The sequence below is a fragment of the Olea europaea genome, chromosome 9, assembly GCF_002742605.1.
Source record: "Olea europaea var. sylvestris chromosome 9, O_europaea_v1, whole genome shotgun sequence".
Classification (NCBI taxonomy): Eukaryota; Viridiplantae; Streptophyta; class Magnoliopsida; order Lamiales; family Oleaceae; genus Olea; species Olea europaea.
The window spans coordinates 6,159,877-6,180,750 of record NC_036245.1 but is presented as its reverse complement, the minus strand read 5'-3'; the positions used below and the strand labels follow the sequence as shown (position 1 = coordinate 6,180,750).

The following is a 20,874-nucleotide window of genomic DNA, read 5'->3' as shown; positions in this document are numbered from 1 at the left end:
CATATTTGGTAGGGAAGATCGAATTGCATGCTACTTATACAAAGCATGGAGAGGCATGAAAAGTCGGGCACATAGAGTGCCTTTCGACGTGGATCCAAGGAAACTATATGTCTATATCCCATGATTAACCTTTGGAAATAGCTTTCTTCATAAAATCAGTGGCATCTCCTCTCAGAAATGATATTCTTCCTGGAGACCAATGTTCTTGTTGGCAATTTCCAATGCGAGCCGGGCTAGGATGAATAAACACATTCCAAGAAACAGAGAATCATAAGAAAAAAAATAGCCACAAACAAAAAATAAGAAGCTAAGCCTATTCCCAATGAAATGGGTGTAAAGTAGAAAATTTTTTTCGGCTTTGATCAATACAATATAGGGAGCTATCATTGTGTATTATAATATCAATCTCCTTCACTATTGATATAATCAGGCATGTGCATATAAAAAGTTATAGAATGTCCAAAAATAAAAGTTGAAAATCATGTTTGGCAAAGTAAATAACTTAGAAGTAAGTTTGACTTACTTTTAAGCATAACCAGATATGATCTACTTAGAATTTATTAGGACGGATACAGGCCTACTTAGTCCTCCATTCGTATGGGTGAACACATAACATATATCATTTTGACTATTGAGATGATTAGGATTTAGGCGCTTTGCATTTAAAAAGTTAACCATTAGAGCATGTTCGGCTCTAAAACGTCCAGAAACAAAAGTTGAAAAATCATGCTTGGCAAAGTAAATTACTTACAAATTTGACTTACTTTGAAGCACAATAAAACATGTCATAATAAAGATGCTAGCATACTTCATTCTCCAACTGTACGAGGCGAATGCTAATTGTACAAGCCCCAACCAATTTGTTTTTCCATCCCATCTGCTACCAAGATAATTTCTCCCATTTTAGGGGCTGTCTACCAATTATCCTATCAATTGAAAACCTAAGTGCTACAAAAGTTAAAGTTCGGGATTCATGTTCATCATCTTATAGGCTGGGGACCTAAATGCTCCTCTTGGTATAAGTTGGGGACTTCAGATGTAAATTTCTTAAAGGGCACATTTTACCGTGGTTTGTGACGTCTGGGGCGAGCGTTTAGTGGTTGCGCAACCAGTGAAGAAGAAAGAAAGAAAGAAAAGAACAAAGAATCGGACGGCGGACTAAAGTGAGAAAGAGAGAAATTGCAACGATTCTCCACCCTAATTGTCTCTCTCTAGATTTCCTCTTAACGATCCGATCAAAATCTCGGTTATTAGCTTTTGGTATCGCTGCTTAAAATGGTGAGTATAAGTATCCTGGCGATTTTTTATTTTATTTTATTTTATTTCAGTTCTTAATTGAATAAAGAAGTGATAAAGTTCGAAAATTTCCGTAAGAAACTAATTTATACTATTATTGGATGCTTCGTTGACAACAATTAAGCTGAAACAATAGCAGATCTTTTGTAATTTTTATGGTACTAAAATCGATTATGATGAGGTGTTGTTTGCTTGATAGAACAAATTGGGTAGAGGGCAACGGGACAAAGTGCAGCAATTCATGACGGTTACGGGGGCAAGGTATATTACTGAATCAAACTGTACTTTGAGGCTTAATTTTTTACTGATTGTTATCAGATAGAGACTTCAGTTTGAGCTGGTAATTACTTCTACACATCAGTGTTTAGTCGCTGACCTTGTTACGCGGCTCTTAAATGTTCTATTCTTGCGTCTGCTGTGAAATTGCATTGGGTTGAAATATTTTGGGCAGTTTTGAGGTGAATACAATTGTATACACCTTCTGCAAAGGGATTGCTTGACTTTTCGTGAGTGTAGACTTACTAAGCAAGAAGTAGTTGTAAGTGCTTTTGATGCTCATGTTAGCTATCCTCGTGTAATCATACGGATTACTCTTTTTCTGATCACTTGCTCACTTAATTTACCTGATTATAAATCATTTGTGAATAAGTATTTATATTGTGTAAACATGCGGTCTCCATTTTATTCTCTTGGGCTCTTTAAATTAGTAAAATGAAATCTTGTTGAGATTGCTACCTTTTCCTTCCCGTTTTATCTCGTTTGTTTGATTGTGCCTTGTGATGCTAGTTTGAGAGTCTTTATATACATACCAGAAAGCTTACATATATGCGATGGAACCTTGATGATTGGAAATTTCATGGCATGATATTTATGGATCTGAGAAGTTCTGAAATTTTGATAAAATTTCGAGGCTGATGTTCACGAAACTGTTGCCTATTTATAATATCATTATATGGAGCAAGATGTAAAAATTTTTAGTTCTGCTTATATATCTGCAATGCTTTGGCTGCATGCTGGTGTAGCTAGGAGTAATTTTGCATGTACGTTAGGTGCACATGCTTATCCACATGATCAATTAAGAAGTTGGGTTAATTTTTCAAAAATGCTATCTAGCATCACTGGTGGTACAACATAAGTGTAGGGGGCACTATGTGATATAAATTAAAGGTAAAATTATGTGGTTCATTTGATTATGCATTTCATTTAGAGGTTGTTTGATGGGGATTGAAATTAGATTTTTTTGTAGATTTTGATAGAAGTTTTTGTAATGTGTGGTTGAAAAGTTGTGGGACCCAAAGATGTAGTTAATATTGGTTGTTTGACTTTGACTCAAATTAAAATCTCAAAAAACAAGGGCTTAATGTCACTTAGTTCCATCTAGTTTAGTGGTGCTAAATAGCATTACTCTTTTTCAACAGATATCAATCAAGCTTCCTTTGATAATGCCATCAGCTTTTTTGTTTTCTTTTTCTAAGATTCATAATCTTGTTGATTGTTCAAGTGCCAATTTGTGTAGTCTGCTTATTATGTAGCTTTACTTGTTCTTTATTTTGGATGCAGTGAAAAAGTCGCTATTCAGGCTTTGAAAGCGACTGATTGGCATCTTGAAGGAGCATTTGATGTATTTTACAGCCAGCCACATATCAAATCTTTTGCTGACACGAGGCGTTTGGAAGAACTGTACAATAGATACCAAGGCAATTTCCTGTGTCTTGATATGCATTCAACTCTTGTATGCCTAAAAAAAGTTTTTGTCTTTCTGTTTACCATGTTCATTTGTTTCCTGAGAACATGCAGTAACTATCTATCTATCAAACATAGTCTAGGCCAGTAATCCTCTATATTCTCTTCATCAACTGGTCATTTCGCAGTATTCCAGCATCTTTTATCATATTGACGCAACACAAATTTCATAGTATCTATGCTGTAACAACTTTCTTTACTATGAATTCCCCCAGTAATCATTAGTAAATGAGTGGTTTTCTTTCAGTTTAAACATAGGATGAAGATCGGAGTGGTAGTAATGAGATAAAAAAAAAGAATGTACTCGGATTCAATTCTTATTTGAGATTGTCTCATATGTTAGTGCCAGCCAAGATCATAATACTTGACAAGTTGCACATGATTTAAAATTACATTAATGGGCCAGGTTGGTTTTGTTATAGGATGTTCCTTTTTCCACTTTGGAATGACAATGCTAATTCACTCTCAGAGTGACGAAAACTAAAGCTGGAGAATATAGGGGATATTTGAATGTTGTCAGAGTAAATAGTCTTTTTGTTCTCTGTAAATGTCAGTTTCCTATCGATTCTTGCTTTCTTGTAGCTCCATTTAAAGTTCTTTGCATCTAGCATCAATTGCTGAATTTTGAGTTATGTTGATGTGCATTAAGTCTCGAAAACTGTTGTGAGAATACTCAACAAAAAAGTGATTTTATATAGTGATCAAAATAGTAATGTGAAAAATTTTGAGGATTTCTTGTTGTAAACTTTTGGATGGCAGTGAACGTTCAGCCAATGTATTTTTTTCATGTACTAAACAAATGATACTGGGCTTCACTATTTTCTTATCTTATTAATTTGGCTTCTCATTCATGAGATCTGAGAGCACCCCCATATAAAAAATTGGGTGTGCTGAGCATTATTTGTTTTTTAATAGTTAAATCTTACATAAGCTTTCATCAATTACAGATTCACACGCTGATATGATTTTGGCTGATGGAATCAGTTACCTTTGCAATGATCTTCAGGTCGATTTGATAAGTATTGTCTCATGCATAATCAAATAAGTTTGTTTCTCATTGGGTATCATGTATCATATTTTATCCATGATACCAACAAAGTTATTCGAGTAACGCTTGTAGTCTTTTAAATAAATCTCCAACCGAAGGCCAAAGCCTAGCTCGAATTTGAACCTCATTTTTTATTTTATTATTATTATTTTTGGGTTGGGGGAGGTGAAATCCTTTTATCCTCTCTGAAAATGGAAAAAATGGGGGAGCATATCTCTAACTGATCACTATTGTTTGAATAACATAATTCCTTCATTTTCTTGGCAGGTGGACCCTCAGGATATAGTCATGGTATGGCATTTGTATTCTGCACTCTAAATTAGTAGTATTGTTTAAATGTCTTGATTATGTAGGATTGGATGGAATTATGTTATCAAGGATTAACATTCTGGTTAGATTTGTTTTATAGTTTTTATTTTTTATTTTTTAGTTTCTTTTTTTATTTTGATATGTTTTCCGCTTATCATACGATAAATTGTTTCATATTTTTTTCCTTTTTCTACCACCAGATGTAAAACCCAATTTCCACCAACAAAGTGTCCTAAAGACAATGTAAATATATAATTTATAAATATAACTATGTTATTCTATTGGAATATGCCACTGAATATGCTGGATCAATTCATGAGGCACAAACCCTTCAAGCCTTGTTCATATGATAGGGTATTAGAAATTAAATACCAATGACCGCCAGCGAAAAAGAACTGGAAATTAATGAACATGACTTGGAATTACATTCAATGAAATGATGGAACGCTCTATTAAATAGTTTTGCTAGCAGTTTCGAGCTTTGCTCTTGATTGCATCTACTTCTGGAGATTCATTGTAGTGCGGATGTCGTGATTGTCATATTTACTGTTTTTGATTTTTAAGGAAATATCAATTTTTGGAGCTGGAATAGCTTGAAGAATGACTTTTATGTTGATGTAAATTTTTAACATTTTTGAACATGTTAATTGTTTTTATATGATCTTAGTTGACATTTGATTTGTTTAGTATGCAGTTGGTGGTCTCATGGCATATGAAGGCTGCTACTATGTGTGAATTTTCGAAGCAGGAATTCATTGGTGGATTACAGTCTCTTGGGTAAATATTAGTGAAGTCTATCATGTTTGTTTTGTTGGTAATCCTGAGTTGGAGCTTTTGTCAATGATTATATTGGCGCTTATATCTTTAATTGCAGGATAGATTCACTGGAGAAGTTCAGGGAAAGAATACCATTTATGCGTTCTGAACTTAAAGACAGTCGTATGTGATGACATGGAATTCTCAGTTCTTAATCAAAGAAGCTATTCTCTTTCTTGATTGCATCACTACATTTAATCTTTGGGTTTGCACACAGTACTTTTGCACTGATGATCTAGTATGCTTAATGATTACTGCCATCTCCTTGTGCTTCCTCATTGTTATCATTTCAAGGCAAAATTATTGGGAAAGTGGGTTGTTTTAGTAGAGATCATTTTCATATTTCAAATTTTGTGGCAATTATTAGTTGACGTAGTTGGCATTAACTGTCCCTAAAATACATTGAAGACTTTTGAATTTTTTCCTATTATTAAACTATCTATTTGATTTATTCTGTCCAGAAAAGGTCCGAGAGATATATAACTTTTCTTTTGGCTGGGCAAAAGAGAAGGTAATGTGTTGGTTTGATTATTTGAATTTTGCCCCCCTTTTAGTTGAAATCATCAGCTTGAATTAACCATAAATGTTCTCTCTAAAATTATTTTGCTATTTTCTATTAAAAAAAAAAAATTGGGATGGCTCGGGAAACTGTGGAATGCATCAAATCCTTTGAATCTGATAATCCTGGAAAGCAACAAAACAGAATTTGTGGCTTCATGATAGTATGAAGTTACCTTCCCTTAAAATGCTGCCTTTCAAGTAATAATTTTTCAGTAATGTACTTTTTGATAACTTGGGAGCTCAACAAACTAGAGTAAATTGTATCATTATATATAAAGAAATAGAATCTATTTCTGAATTCAAATATTTTGCATCTAATACCTTGAAATTTGTGAGATTTCTTTTGTGTCTGAGCAGGTTTTTTTACTTTAATATTAATAACTAAAATTTGAATTTTTGAAAAATATTTTTATCCAATCTTCAGTTGACACCGTCTCATATATTAACATCCCGCTGTAACTAAATGTTGTTGGCACGAAGTAGAAAACCATAGGCACTATATGTTCTCTAAGAAGTCAAATATTAAGTAAAATCTCTATTCCCCCCAAAGGAGAAGCAATGCACAGTTAAATACTTTAAGCCTTTGCTTTCTGTCTTTTTATCCTCTACCAGGCTTCTAAAATTTCATCTTGTGGGTGAATCAGATTGCTTTTAACTTGCATTCAACCAGCTGATAATTACTATGTATTCAGGTTGCTGATTTTCTATCCTGATTTCAGGGTCAGAAGTCTTTAGCATTGGATACAGCAATTGGGATGTGGCAGTTGCTATTTGCAGAAAAGCAGTGGCCATTAGTTGATTATTGGTGCCAGTTCTTACAGGTATAACAAACTGCATTTGGATCCTCTCCCTCAAATCCTATCATTCATTTTCTGTACATGTATAAAAAAATATTAATGTCTTAGAAAACAATTATTTCATACCTTGTCTGTCTCCATTCTACCATGCAAAAATTCCACGTCTCATCATTTGTACCACTCAATCTGCCATTGTCCTGTTGAATAAATTGAACTGTAAGAAGTAACGGAGTGTTAATTCAACTGATGTAATTTAGTCTTATTAGCTCAAAATTTGTGATTTCAGGTATTTGTATCCAAACAAATACTCCATTGCCGGTCGTCTTACTGTTTTGTAAAAGCGCAGTTGTTTGGTTTTTGGTAGGAAAATGGATAATAAATGGAAGAAGTGTACATAGAGAGGATTCTGAGTGGACTTTGTATCATTCAAGGTTTTCCTAAAAAAAAATACTGACTAAGGGAATTAGCAGTTAATGTAGTTAATTTGCTTCCTCACCCGCAAAAAGATAAATAAGCTAAAATCAGTGTGGTTAATTGCTGCCTTGTTTCTCAACATTATCTTTTAACACTCTTTAACTATTTTCCTCTGGTAAGAGCGTGGTATTGAATCTCTCTCTAATGTGGTTTGATGTAATTTCATATGCTTGATCGTGCCCAAAGCTTGAATTATTTATGAAGAATCATGGGAATATTATTTGTTGTTTTTTTGTGTTCATTTTTAACTTTATGGTTCACTTTTGACATTTTTCTCCTCCTTGGATTTTTGGATTCAGGAGCACCATAACAAAGCAATATCTCGGGACACCTGGTCCCAGCTACTGGAGTTTGCAAGGGTAAATTAAGGTGCATGAAATGAATGAATATAAGATTTGTTTGGGACTGGAGCATGCTCTCTCTTGCGTTTAATTCCCACCACCCAAAATTTTACATCTTCTCTGTTCTTTTTTGCACGACTTTTAAATTTTGTTTGATCAAAATGTGAAAATTTCAGCATTGTACCCATGAGGGTGCATTAAGAAAGACGAATTTGATATTGGATCTCAACTCCACATGATTTATTTTTGGTTACCAAGATCCACCAGGATTATCTAATCGCCGTTCATGACAGATATGCTCTTTTGTGTAAATGCAGACCATTGATCCTACTTTATCAAACTATGATCCTGAAGGTGCTTGGCCATATCTTATTGACGAATTTGTTGACTACTTGAACGAAAATGGCATAATTCACAAGGGAAAATCAAGTGATTGGAGCTTCAAGCATTAATGGGTTGCTCAGGTATGTAGCAAATGCTGGTCTTTGCCTACAAGTCGATCATTAAAGGTTGAAATTCGAAAAGAAAATAGGAACTATACATTCGTATTTCTTGTTGTTTGACTATTTCATGGTCCATTCTGTTAGAAGCAATTGTTAAGATATTTAATTTATAATTTGAATAAAGAATGAATGCAGCTTGTTTGTTGTGAAATATAGTTGATATGGAAATATCGAATGCAAAAACTGCCAAGAAATCACAAACACAGTATTAGAATATATCATCTTTAGAAATTAGGAAAAATGTATCTGAATATGTGAAAAGAAAAAAAAAATACATGGCAGCCCTTGCTTAGTATTTGAAAATTAATGTTCAATTTTTTCTCCCTTTTTGGCTCAACTTGAGCTCATGATTATTTATTTTATTTTTTCTTCTTTCAAATGTCTTAGAAGGTGTTCTCACAACCATATTGAACTTTATTCTCATAACTAGTCGCTTGCCCGTGCAATGTAGAGGCTAGTAAGGATTGACAGAAGATATATATTGATTGAATAAAGGCTGATGGGTAAATGCACATGTTAAGAGTCATGTATTTTAAACGATGGTCGCAAATTCCATTTTCATACGTACCATCCCTATTTGTTACAATTTCTGCTCATAAAATAAATGTACGTAATATGATAAATTATATTCGAAGACTTTAGAAAATTTGAAAACTAATATCTAGAACCATGAATGTGAGAAGACGTTTCAACATTGCAATATGCAATAATTAAGGAGTAGATAAGCGAGTTTTGGCATGAAAACAACTGCACTCTATTACAATTGACGATAACAATAAAATTTAATTATGTCCGTATGAATGATAAGACAAAAATACACATGGCCAATAGAAAGACTGCCTACATTACAAGGCACAATTATTGATAAGCATTCCAAACACATATAGCCAGGAAAATTTGGAAAAAGCTTCCTGCATGGGTCCACCCCTATGTGTGCGCATTTGTACAAACCTTATGCAAAGGGGCCTGGACAGGTAGTACAACTGAGAAAATATAGTTTAGAATACTGTTTTTATTTCATTTTCAACCTAGAATTCTAAACGTTGAACACAATTTTTATAACTTACCGACGATCACATATAGCCAAGAAATTATAGTTTAGAATACTGTTTTTATTTCATTTTCAGCCTAGAATTCTGAAGGTTGAACACAATTTTTATAACTTACCGACGATCACATAGAACAAGGCCCCTACTTTTGAAACAGGTAAAACAAAACATTCTCTCCTACCTTCATCCTAGCTGAAGCTTTTGCTGTGGCCTTAAAACTTGAAGGACCTTTTGAATTCCTCACCCTGTTCCGCTTCTCTCCAGACGACTTCATCAGTTTGCCCACATCTGTTTCAATCTCCATTTCAGTGTCTTCAGTCTTGGTGTCCTCTACAGTGGTTGCTTCATCAACCTGAGACTATCCCAGCCAGTGGATCATTCAACTCCAGACATATGGAGGTGGCACTAAGTTTTGAATGAGTGAGTGAGAAAAGCAAAGTGTGCAGATTTAAGAAGGCACTATATTCATGAAGGTTATGTCTTGCTTTGTCCACATGTAAAATACCGGCAAAGGGATTGTATAAATAAAACATTGAGAAAAAAGAGCATAGCTGAGAGAGAAAGATCTCCCTATACATGAGAAATCTCTGCACACACATCAAGCACAGGAATAAGACAATCTCTATTTCCCAAAACTATGAGATTATGTCAAACTAATTAAATCCATGCAGTAACTATCTATCTATCAAACATAGTCTAGGCCAGTAATCCTCTATATTCTCTTCATCAACTACTCATTTCCTAGTATTCCAACCTCTTTTATCATATTGGCGCAACACAGTTTTCATAGTATCTATTCTGTAACAACTTTCTTTACTATGAATTCCCCAAGTAATCATTAGTAAATGAGTGGTTTTCTTTCGGTTCAAACATAGGATGAAGATCGGAGTGGTAGTAATGAGATAAAAAAAAAGAATGTACTCGGATTCAATTCTTATTTGAGATTGTCTCATATGTTAGTGCCAGCCAAGATCATAATACTTGACAAGTTGCACATGATTTAAAATTACATTAATGGGCCAGGTTGGTTTTGTTATAGGATGTTCCTTTTTCCACTTTGGAATGACAATGCTAATTCACTCTCAGAGTGACGAAAACTAAAGCTGGAGAATATAGGGGATATTTGAATGTTGTCAGAGTAAATAGTCTTTTTGTTCTCTGTAAATGTCAGTTTCCTGTTGATTCTTGCTTTCTTGTAGCTCCATTTAAAGTTCTTTGCATCTAGCATCAATTGCTGAATTTTGAGTTATGTTGATGTGCATTAAGTCTCGAAAACTGTTGTGAGAATACTCAACAAAAAAGTGATTTTATATAGTGATCAAAATAGTAATGTGAAAAATTTTGAGGATTTCTTGTTGTAAACTTTTGGATGGCAGTGAACGTTCAGCCAATGTATTTTTTTCATGTACTAAACAAATGATACTGGGCTTCACTATTTTCTTATCTTATTAATTTGGCTTCTCATTCATGAGATCTGAGAGCACCCCCATATAAAAAATTGGGTGTGCTGAGCATTATTTGTTTTTTAATAGTTAAATCTTACATAAGCTTTCATCAATTACAGATTCACACGCTGATATGATTTTGGCTGATGGAATCAGTTACCTGTGCAATGATCTTCAGGTAGATTTGATAAGTATTGTCGCATGCATAATCAAATAATTTTGTTTCTCATTGGGTATCATGTATCATATTTTATCCATGATACCAACAAAGTTATTCGAGTAACGCTTGTAGTCTTTTAAATAAATCTCCAACCGAAGGCCAAAGCCTAGCTCGAATTTGAACCTCATTTTTTATTTTATTATTATTATTTTTGGGTTGGGGGAGGTGAAATCCTTTTATCCTCTCTGAAAATGGAAAAAATGGGGGAGCATATCTCTAACTGATCACTATTGTTTGAATAACATAATTCCTTCATTTTCTTGGCAGGTGGACCCTCAGGATATAGTCATGGTATGGCATTTGTATTCTGTACTCTAAATTAGTAGTATTGCCTAAATGTCTTGATTATGTAGGATTGAATGGAATTATGTTATCAAGGATTAACATTCTGGTTAGATTTGTTTTATAGTTTTTATTTTTTATTTTTTAGTTTCTTTTTTTATTTTGATATGTTTTCCGCTTATCATACGATAAATTGTTTCATATTTTTTTCCTTTTTCTACCACCAGATGTAAAACCCAATTTCCACCAACAAAGTGTCCTAAAGACAATGTAAATATATAATTTATAAATATAACTATGTTATTCTATTGGAATATGCCACTGAATATGCTGGATCAATTCATGAGGCACAAACCCTTCAAGCCTTGTTCATATGATAGGGTATTAGAAATTAAATACCAATGACCGCCAGCGAAAAAGAACTGGAAATTAATGAACATGACTTGGAATTACATTCAATGAAATGATGGAACGCTCTATTAAATAGTTTTGCTAGCAGTTTCGAGCTTTGCTCTTGATTGCATCTACTTCTGGAGATTCATTGTAGTGCGGATGTCGTGATTGTCATATTTACTGTTTTTGATTTTTAAGGAAATATCAATTTTTGGAGCTGGAATAGCTTGAAGAATGACTTTTATGTTGATGTAAATTTTTAACATTTTTGAACATGTTAATTGTTTTTATATGATCTTAGTTGACATTTGATTTGTTTAGTATGCAGTTGGTGGTCTCATGGCATATGAAGGCTGCTACTATGTGTGAATTTTCGAAGCAGGAATTCATTGGTGGATTACAGTCTCTTGGGTAAATATTAGTGAAGTCTATCATGTTTGTTTTGTTGGTAATCCTGAGTTGGAGCTTTTGTCAATGATTATATTGGCGCTTATATCTTTAATTGCAGGATAGATTCACTGGAGAAGTTCAGGGAAAGAATACCATTTATGCGTTCTGAACTTAAAGACAGTCGTATGTGATGACATGGAATTCTCAGTTCTTAATCAAAGAAGCTATTCTCTTTCTTGATTGCATCACTACATTTAATCTTTGGGTTTGCACACAGTACTTTTGCACTGATGATCTAGTATGCTTAATGATTACTGCCATCTCCTTGTGCTTCCTCATTGTTATCATTTCAAGGCAAAATTATTGGGAAAGTGGGTTGTTTTAGTAGAGATCATTTTCATATTTCAAATTTTGTGGCAATTATTAGTTGACGTAGTTGGCATTAACTGTCCCTAAAATACATTGAAGACTTTTGAATTTTTTCCTATTATTAAACTATCTATTTGATTTATTCTGTCCAGAAAAGGTCCGAGAGATATATAACTTTTCTTTTGGCTGGGCAAAAGAGAAGGTAATGTGTTGGTTTGATTATTTGAATTTTGCCCCCCTTTTAGTTGAAATCATCAGCTTGAATTAACCATAAATGTTCTCTCTAAAATTATTTTGCTATTTTCTATTAAAAAAAAAAAATTGGGATGGCTCGGGAAACTGTGGAATGCATCAAATCCTTTGAATCTGATAATCCTGGAAAGCAACAAAACAGAATTTGTGGCTTCATGATAGTATGAAGTTACCTTCCCTTAAAATGCTGCCTTTCAAGTAATAATTTTTCAGTAATGTACTTTTTGATAACTTGGGAGCTCAACAAACTAGAGTAAATTGTATCATTATATATAAAGAAATAGAATCTATTTCTGAATTCAAATATTTTGCATCTAATACCTTGAAATTTGTGAGATTTCTTTTGTGTCTGAGCAGGTTTTTTTACTTTAATATTAATAACTAAAATTTGAATTTTTGAAAAATATTTTTATCCAATCTTCAGTTGACACCGTCTCATATATTAACATCCCGCTGTAACTAAATGTTGTTGGCACGAAGTAGAAAACCATAGGCACTATATGTTCTCTAAGAAGTCAAATATTAAGTAAAATCTCTATTCCCCCCAAAGGAGAAGCAATGCACAGTTAAATACTTTAAGCCTTTGCTTTCTGTCTTTTTATCCTCTACCAGGCTTCTAAAATTTCATCTTGTGGGTGAATCAGATTGCTTTTAACTTGCATTCAAGCAGCTGATAATTACTATGTATTCAGGTTGCTGATTTTCTATCCTGATTTCAGGGTCAGAAGTCTTTAGCATTGGATACAGCAATTGGGATGTGGCAGTTGCTATTTGCAGAAAAGCAGTGGCCATTAGTTGATTATTGGTGCCAGTTCTTACAGGTATAACAAACTGCATTTGGATCCTCTCCCTCAAATCCTATCATTCATTTTCTGTACATGTATAAAAAAATATTAATGTCTTAGAAAACAATTATTTCATACCTTGTCTGTCTCCATTCTACCATGCAAAAATTCCACGTCTCATCATTTGTACCACTCAATCTGCCATTGTCCTGTTGAATAAATTGAACTGTAAGAAGTAACGGAGTGTTAATTCAACTGATGTAATTTAGTCTTATTAGCTCAAAATTTGTGATTTCAGGTATTTGTATCCAAACAAATACTCCATTGCCGGTCGTCTTACTGTTTTGTAAAAGCGCAGTTGTTTGGTTTTTGGTAGGAAAATGGATAATAAATGGAAGAAGTGTACATAGAGAGGATTCTGAGTGGACTTTGTATCATTCAAGGTTTTCCTAAAAAAAAATACTGACTAAGGGAATTAGCAGTTAATGTAGTTAATTTGCTTCCTCACCCGCAAAAAGATAAATAAGCTAAAATCAGTGTGGTTAATTGCTGCCTTGTTTCTCAACATTATCTTTTAACACTCTTTAACTATTTTCCTCTGGTAAGAGCGTGGTATTGAATCTCTCTCTAATGTGGTTTGATGTAATTTCATATGCTTGATCGTGCCCAAAGCTTGAATTATTTATGAAGAATCATGGGAATATTATTTGTTGTTTTTTTGTGTTCATTTTTAACTTTATGGTTCACTTTTGACATTTTTCTCCTCCTTGGATTTTTGGATTCAGGAGCGCCATAACAAAGCAATATCTCGGGACACCTGGTCCCAGCTACTGGAGTTTGCAAGGGTAAATTAAGATGCAAGAAATGAATGAATATAAGATTTGTTTGGGACTGGAGCATGCTCTCTCTTGCGTTTAATTCCCACCACCCAAAATTTTACATCGTCTCTGTTCTTTTTTGCACGACTTTTAAATTTTGTTTGATCAAAATGTGAAAATTTCAGCATTGTACCCATGAGGGTGCATTAAGAAAGACGAATTTGATATTGGATCTCAACTCCACATGATTTATTTTTGGTTACCAAGATCCACCAGGATTATCTAATCGCCGTTCATGACAGATATGCTCTTTTGTGTAAATGCAGACCATTGATCCTACTTTATCAAACTATGATCCTGAAGGTGCTTGGCCATATCTTATTGACGAATTTGTTGACTACTTGAACGAAAATGGCATAATTCACAAGGGAAAATCAAGTGATTGGAGCTTCAAGCATTAATGGGTTGCTCAGGTATGTAGCAAATGCTGGTCTTTGCCTACAAGTCGATCATTAAAGGTTGAAATTCGAAAAGAAAATAGGAACTATACATTCGTATTTCTTGTTGTTTGACTATTTCATGGTCCATTCTGTTAGAAGCAATTGTTAAGATATTTAATTTATAATTTGAATAAAGAATGAATGCAGCTTGTTTGTTGTGAAATATAGTTGATATGGAAATATCGAATGCAAAAACTGCCAAGAAATCACAAACACAGTATTAGAATATATCATCTTTAGAAATTAGGAAAAATGTATCTGAATATGTGAAAAGAAAAAAAAAATACATGGCAGCCCTTGCTTAGTATTTGAAAATTAATGTTCAATTTTTTCTCCCAATTTATTTTATTTTTTCTTCTTTCAAATGTCTTAGAAGGTGTTCTCACAACCATATTGAACTTTATTCTCATAACTAGTCGTTTGCCTGTGCAATGCACAGGCTAGGAAATTTTGAAGGTAATATTAGCATGTTCAATGTTAAGGATTGACAGAAGATATACATTGATTGAATAAAGACTGATGCGTAAATGCACATGTTAAGAGTCATGTATTTTAAACGATGGATGCAAATTCCATTTTCATACGTACCATCCCTATTTGTTACAATTTATGCTCATAAAATAAATGTATGTAATATGATAAATTATATTCGAAGGCTTCAGAAAATTTGAAAACTAATATCTAAACCATGAATGTGAGAAGACGTTACTATTCAACATTGCAATATGCAATAATTAAGGAGTAGTTAAGCGAGTTTTGGCATGAAAACAACTGCACTCTATTACAATTGACGATAACAGTAAAATTTAATTATGTCCGTATGAATGATAAGATAAAAATACACATGGCCAATAGAAAGACTGCCTACATTACAAGGCACAATTATTGATAAGCATTCCAAACACATATAGCCAAGAAAATTTGGAAGAAGCTTCCTGCATGGGTCCACTCCTATGTGTGCGCATTTGTACAAACCTTATGCAAAGGGGCCTGGACAGGTAGTACAACTGAGAAAATATAGTTTAGAATACTGTTTTTATTTCATTTTCAACCTAGAATTCTAAACGTTGAACACAATTTTTATAACTTACCGACGATCACATATAGCCAAGAAATTATAGTTTAGAATACTGTTTTTATTTCATTTTCAACCTAGAATTCTGAATGTTGAACACAATTTTTATAACTTACCGACGATCTCATATAGTCAAGAAATTATTGTTTAGAATATTGTTTTTATTTCATTTTCAGCCTAGAATTCTGAAGGTTGAACACAATTTTTATAACTTACCGACGATCACATAGAACAAGGCCCCTACTTTTGAAACAGGTAAAACAAAACATTCTCTCCTACCTTCATCCTAGCTGAAGCTTTTGCTGTGGCCTTAAAACTTGAAGGACCTTTTGAATTCCTCACCCTGTTCCGCTTCTCTCCAGACGACTTCATCAGTTTGCCCACATCTGTTTCAATCTCCATTTCAGTGTCTTCAGTCTTGGTGTCCTCTACAGTGGTTGCTTCATCAACCTGAGACTATCCCAGCCAGTGGATCATTCAACTCCAGACATATGGAGGTGGCACTAAGTTTTGAATGAGTGAGTGAGAAAAGCAAAGTGTGCAGATTTAAGAAGGCACTATATTCATGAAGGTTATGTCTTGCTTTGTCCACATGTAAAATACCGGCAAAGGGATTGTATAAATAAAACATTGAGAAAAAAGAGCATAGCTGAGAGAGAAAGATCTCCCTATACATGAGAAATCTCTGCACACACATCAAGCACAGGAATAAGACAATCTCTATTTCCCAAAACTATGAGATTATGTCAAACTAATTAAATCGGACGTTTAAGCAGGCATCCACACTGTAAATAATAACGAAAACTTAGCATTAATAAACTACAGCTTGTGGAAATGAGGTATTCATTATCACGACTTACCCCAGTCGACCCTGGATTATGTACATTTCCACGAGCCAAGTGAACAATATTATATGGGATGCCCGAAGGAGTGTTCCATGTAGGCAGCAGTCTATCAGCAACGTCTCTAACCTTCTCAAGGAAAATTTTATCTCCACCTACAACTCTGAATTGTTAAGAATAAAATTATGAGCATTAAAACAAGAGAAAATAAAATTAGATCATGGTATATTCTTCATGAGCACACAACTCTTCATTAATGAAAGCTGCTCTTCAGCATTACAAATTTTACATATGTAAACAAGGAGGAAAAATAAACAAAATAAAGGGTAAAAGAAGGCATATTGAACCTTATAAAGCCACTCTATGGTTGTTTCATAAACACTGCCATCAGAAATGCTTCTATTCAGAACTAATGGTATATGTCTCTCAAAAACACTGCCATTAGTCCTTCCATGGTATATGTCTTGCCAGTATCAGTTTGCCCATAGACTAATATGCAGACATTGCAACCGTCAAAGACACAGGTTACTATAGGTATAGTTTAAAGAACAAATAGCTTCTGCATTAAAGCACAGCAGTGAATGATTAAATAATGCAAATATTTTGTATTCAATTAGCTTCTTTATACTGCTGCTTTTTTCAGTTGTTCATGTTTTGTGCCTAACATTTTAAGCAATACGCAGCGAATGAACATCCATTAAAATTAAATACCGAGAATAAATCTTAGAAATTCCTTGAGATGTAGAATAGTGATACACACCAAGATTTTGAAAAGCAGTCAAAGCTTCCGAACTAAGTAAACAATTGGCACCAAGGCCTTTGACTTCAATGTTGCATTTGGTGAGATAGCTGAAGCACCATCAGAGGCTGGTTTATTCTTCTTGCCAAATCCATCTGCAATAATAGAACATATAGAATTGAACCTCTGCCTAATTTATTTGATTTCCAGTTTAGAGTTTAACAAATTACAAAATTGGTTCTTACATTATGACTTGACTGTGAGAAGAGCCTTTTCACCCTTCTTCATCATCTTCGCAGCCTTGGCGCGAGCAGGAGAAAGTGACCTTAATAAATGGTTACTTTCAGAAAGAAAAAGGTATAGCACAACTGTAACATGGACAAATAAATTCAAGTTTACCTTATTTAACAGCGAATTCAGTTCCGTCTGATTTTAAGATTATGGTACCATCTTCCAATTGAGCCTCATATTTCACCGGATAGCAAAATAAAATAACAGTTAATATTATTCAACGAATCATCATCGTACCAACTTTGAAGAGGGTGTTTCATGTACCAACCACTTCATCATGATCCTTGGGATTCTGCTATTTCTCTCCCTCGGTACAGAAAATCAACATCAACTGTAGAGTTGCATTTGGAGGAAGAGTAAGAGGAGAACAAGATTCACCATTTGTCAACTGATGTATGGTAAAAATGGCATTTTCACCCTCCTCCATCGTTTTGACACCATTGTCCCATCCCTTGATTACTAGCCCTGCCACGATAGAATGTTGTATGCTTACTCAGAAGCTTTTAAAGGGAAGAATCAGTCCATGACTCCATGGCATACCAACTACAACATAAACCTTATAATTGTGAAGGTACACAATAAGAAAAATAACAGAAGCAAATGCTATGGACATCGACCTAGCTAAAACATGTTGAAGTTTGCAGTTGCTAGCATGTAAATAATCTCTTTCCCTCGACAACCAAAATCTATTATTTAGGTAATTGTCCTATACAGGATTACGACAATGCATAGAAAAATGACCCACCTCTTTAACAATCTGGTGATATGAAGTTTTAGATTGCAACTCGATGGTTTTATTTTTCATCTCTTCCTTCATCAGATACAGAAGTGTTCAAAAATAATTAGAGGAGAATCCAAGAAAGCTACTCGCCCTTCCCAGCATAATTGGAATCAGAAAGATAAAATTAGATCAAATTAATGGACGTGAATTCAAGAACATCTACTACTTTTAAAAAAGAAAAACAAGAATACAAATATGCAATATAACAAAACACAGTTTACCATTCTAACAAAACAAAACAAAGATAGTGGGACCCAGTGAAGTCATTGTTTTCTGCTTAATCCACTCCCTCAGACTCTTGGTCATTCTAGCACATCATAGCCCAGCCATGTTAGCAACACTGCCACTTGGCAACGTGCTTCTTCCATTATGCTTTTCACATCATATCTGTTTATTTTGAATTAGTCACTGCATTTAGTACTCGAAATTTAATGGATGCAATATCGTAAGCCTCTATTGCTTCCTCTTGTGTGTTTGGAATCTGAAATCTGAAAACGAAGAAAAGACGTTTAACATACTCCTATACTATGTATGTATTGAAGTCCATTTTAGTTAAGCTTATCAAACAAGCCATTAGAATATAGCCTATTCAGGTAGGTTACTTACTGAAAGTTCCCAACTATAAATCTTTATTAGCAGCAACTCTTCCGATCCTAGCTTGCCATCTTTCATGCCGGTGATGTCTGTTGATGAAAATATTATATGAGATGTGATTATAATAAACTGAAAATACTAATTATCATGCATTATAATACAAAATTTGGTAATTTTGGCACTCATTATAATTTAGTTTTCAATTTAAATTAGAATACCTGTCATTTCAATAGACTATACTCAAGTAGAAGAGAAATTTATTAGCCAAAGAAGGCAACATTTATTTATACCTAACATAACATAAATAATACCAACCTTGTTACCCAGATACAATTGTTCATATGGAATATCTGAGTAATGTTATGATAAGATCAAACGTTGTGCCATTTAATTTAACTTGTAAACCCTCGATAAATCCAAGCGCCGCAGGAAAAACCCACTACTTGCTCTCCACGGATTGATGAAAATATAAAAACTTTACATCATCAGTTCATGTATGAATCTACTTTATTGATTGTTAAAACTTAATTAACTTGAATTTACTTTCTTAATAATGCAACATATTCATGTCATGTCATAGCTTGATGTGCTCCAATTCTTTCTCATAATTGGCAATCTCAAATTTTTACAAAGAAAGGCTTTAAACAGCAAAGATGAAGAAGGTAAAATGCATGAATCTATTATTGAAAATAATTATTAATGAAATAAAATAACCGCATACTTCAAGTTCAAATGGAAGAAAAAAAATCTGTTGATAAATGAATTCCAATTTGTTGGCTATTACTTATCAATTTCAAACTTCCAAAAATAAAAAGCATTCCTCACAAAGTACTACTCTAGCATAAAATTTATTAGGTAATTTAATTCTTGTACATTGATGCATCAAAATTATTTGTTTCATCTTATTATATATATAAAAGCTTCATATTATTCGGTCATAACAGGAAAATAGCATCAAATTTGAAAATTACCATCTTTATGTATTTCGATAGAGAATGAGAAACCCGTTTATCAGATTATGAATGAAACAAATGACCCAACAAATTAAATCTCACACTACTTGCCAATAAATAGAAGGCATTCTAGAATACTTATATAATGAGCTATAGGAAGGACTGTGCTTATAAGTTATAAGCACGGTTAAAACCTTCATTTTCACAATGAGACCCTGGAGAAGATGGCCTAGACCCTGTCGGCGAGGATAAAACACAATTATGGATTATCCAAAGACTAAATTGTCAAGCACATCATGTCCATGTCACTTAGATTGGAAAGTAATTAATTGATTTAGAATTTAATGCTAGAATAATCTGGAAATAGTTAAAACTTAAGCAACCTAACAAAGGCTTTTCGAATCACCAAAAACACGGCAAAATACAATCTTGCAATACTTGAAAAATTTTAAATTCTTCCACCAAATTATTAATATGCATCATAAAACTCATATGGCTACGGAAAAATTGGAGGAAATAGAGATGGAGAATGTAAAGCAGAGATTGTTGATCAATATATATTTACACAAACCAGACAAAGGAGACCCCCTAGAACGGATTTCTAATTTTCAGCAAGAAGGTTGATTTTCGTCGTCACTTCCACACAAATCTCTTCTACAGCTTTTGATGAAAAAAGGACAAGAAAAAAATCAATAAAACATACCTACAAGTAGTATTAATCTAAATAACAAAGAAATTAAAATGAAAATGAAAATCGCAGAGAGAAAGTACAAGTTAAGATGAACCTTTGAAGCCCCGCGACTGATGTAAAAATGGAAAAATTTCTATGTATGTGAAATCAACAATAGTGCCGTATCACGTTACAACATCCTTCATCCTCAATATTGAAGAAATTGCTTTTCTTCTCCAAGTCCACTTATTAATTAATTAAGAATCCACTTAACAAACTAAAGAATCCCGGTCAGTTAAACCTCCAAGGATCCTTAACGGTAAAACTCTCTTTCTAAGTCGACGATCTTCCAACAAAATAATTTATTTTCACAATAATTGTTTGGAAAAATGGAAGTTACATGTGAATTCAATTTGCAAAAGAAGAGAGTTTAATAGAGGATTTTATTATCTCAGTGTATTGGAATGAGAGAGGGCTCTGGCAAACGAGAGAAGTTAACTTGTAAGGAAGCCCCTGATTCCTATCTCTGCTTTTGTAA

At 33.7% G+C, this 20,874-nt stretch overlaps 1 protein-coding gene and 2 long non-coding RNA genes across 14 annotated transcripts; 1 reads left to right on the top strand and 2 right to left on the bottom strand.

Annotated features, from left to right (window-relative positions):
* The first annotated feature begins 1,090 nt into the window (after positions 1–1,090).
* LOC111399508 (DCN1-like protein 1) lies at positions 1,091–14,554 on the top strand. 2 transcript variants are annotated; one of them, XM_023026865.1, is made up of 11 exons: positions 1,091–1,278; positions 1,496–1,557; positions 2,857–2,993; positions 10,502–10,560; positions 10,870–10,893; positions 11,606–11,688; positions 11,786–11,850; positions 12,189–12,238; positions 13,008–13,109; positions 13,859–13,918; positions 14,218–14,554. In XM_023026865.1, exons 1-11 carry the CDS (start codon positions 1,276–1,278, stop codon positions 14,350–14,352), a joined length of 780 nt encoding a protein of 259 aa, XP_022882633.1. In that variant the 5' UTR covers positions 1,091–1,275; the 3' UTR covers positions 14,353–14,554. The 2 variants fall into 2 exon arrangements, with proteins under 2 accessions (XP_022882633.1, XP_022882632.1); XM_023026864.1 differs by lacking the exons at positions 10,502–10,560; positions 10,870–10,893; positions 11,606–11,688; ... (3 more) ...; positions 13,859–13,918; positions 14,218–14,554 and adding exons at positions 3,987–4,045; positions 4,355–4,378; positions 5,091–5,173; ... (3 more) ...; positions 7,344–7,403; positions 7,703–8,039 and having other exon boundaries at positions 1,095–1,278.
* Positions 8,665–9,592, bottom strand: LOC111399509. The gene is made up of 2 exons (XR_002703709.1): positions 9,119–9,592; positions 8,665–8,871 (listed from the first exon to the last, which is right to left on the bottom strand). It is a non-coding gene; the product is annotated as an uncharacterized LOC111399509 (long non-coding RNA).
* A 572-nt stretch (positions 14,555–15,126) lies between the features above and the next one.
* On the bottom strand, positions 15,127–20,829 carry LOC111399507. Of its 11 annotated transcripts, none has more exons than XR_002703702.1 (9): positions 18,726–20,432; positions 18,341–18,607; positions 18,084–18,210; positions 17,447–17,803; positions 17,293–17,347; positions 16,656–17,202; positions 16,327–16,471; positions 15,746–15,922; positions 15,127–15,398 (listed from the first exon to the last, which is right to left on the bottom strand). It is a non-coding gene; the product is annotated as an uncharacterized LOC111399507 (long non-coding RNA). The 11 variants fall into 11 exon arrangements; XR_002703707.1 differs by having other exon boundaries at positions 15,127–15,381; XR_002703700.1 differs by lacking the exon at positions 15,127–15,398 and adding an exon at positions 20,452–20,829 and having other exon boundaries at positions 15,406–15,922; positions 18,726–18,802.
* Between the last annotated feature and the right edge of the window lie 45 nt (positions 20,830–20,874).

Coding starts and splice junctions, on each gene's coding strand:
- LOC111399508 (XM_023026865.1), top strand. Junction 1,558..2,856: donor ATGACGGTTACGGGGGCAAG/GTATATTACTGA, acceptor TTTTGGATGCAG/TGAAAAAGTCGCTATTCAGG. Junction 2,994..10,501: donor ACTGTACAATAGATACCAAG/GCAATTTCCTGT, acceptor CATCAATTACAG/ATTCACACGCTGATATGATT.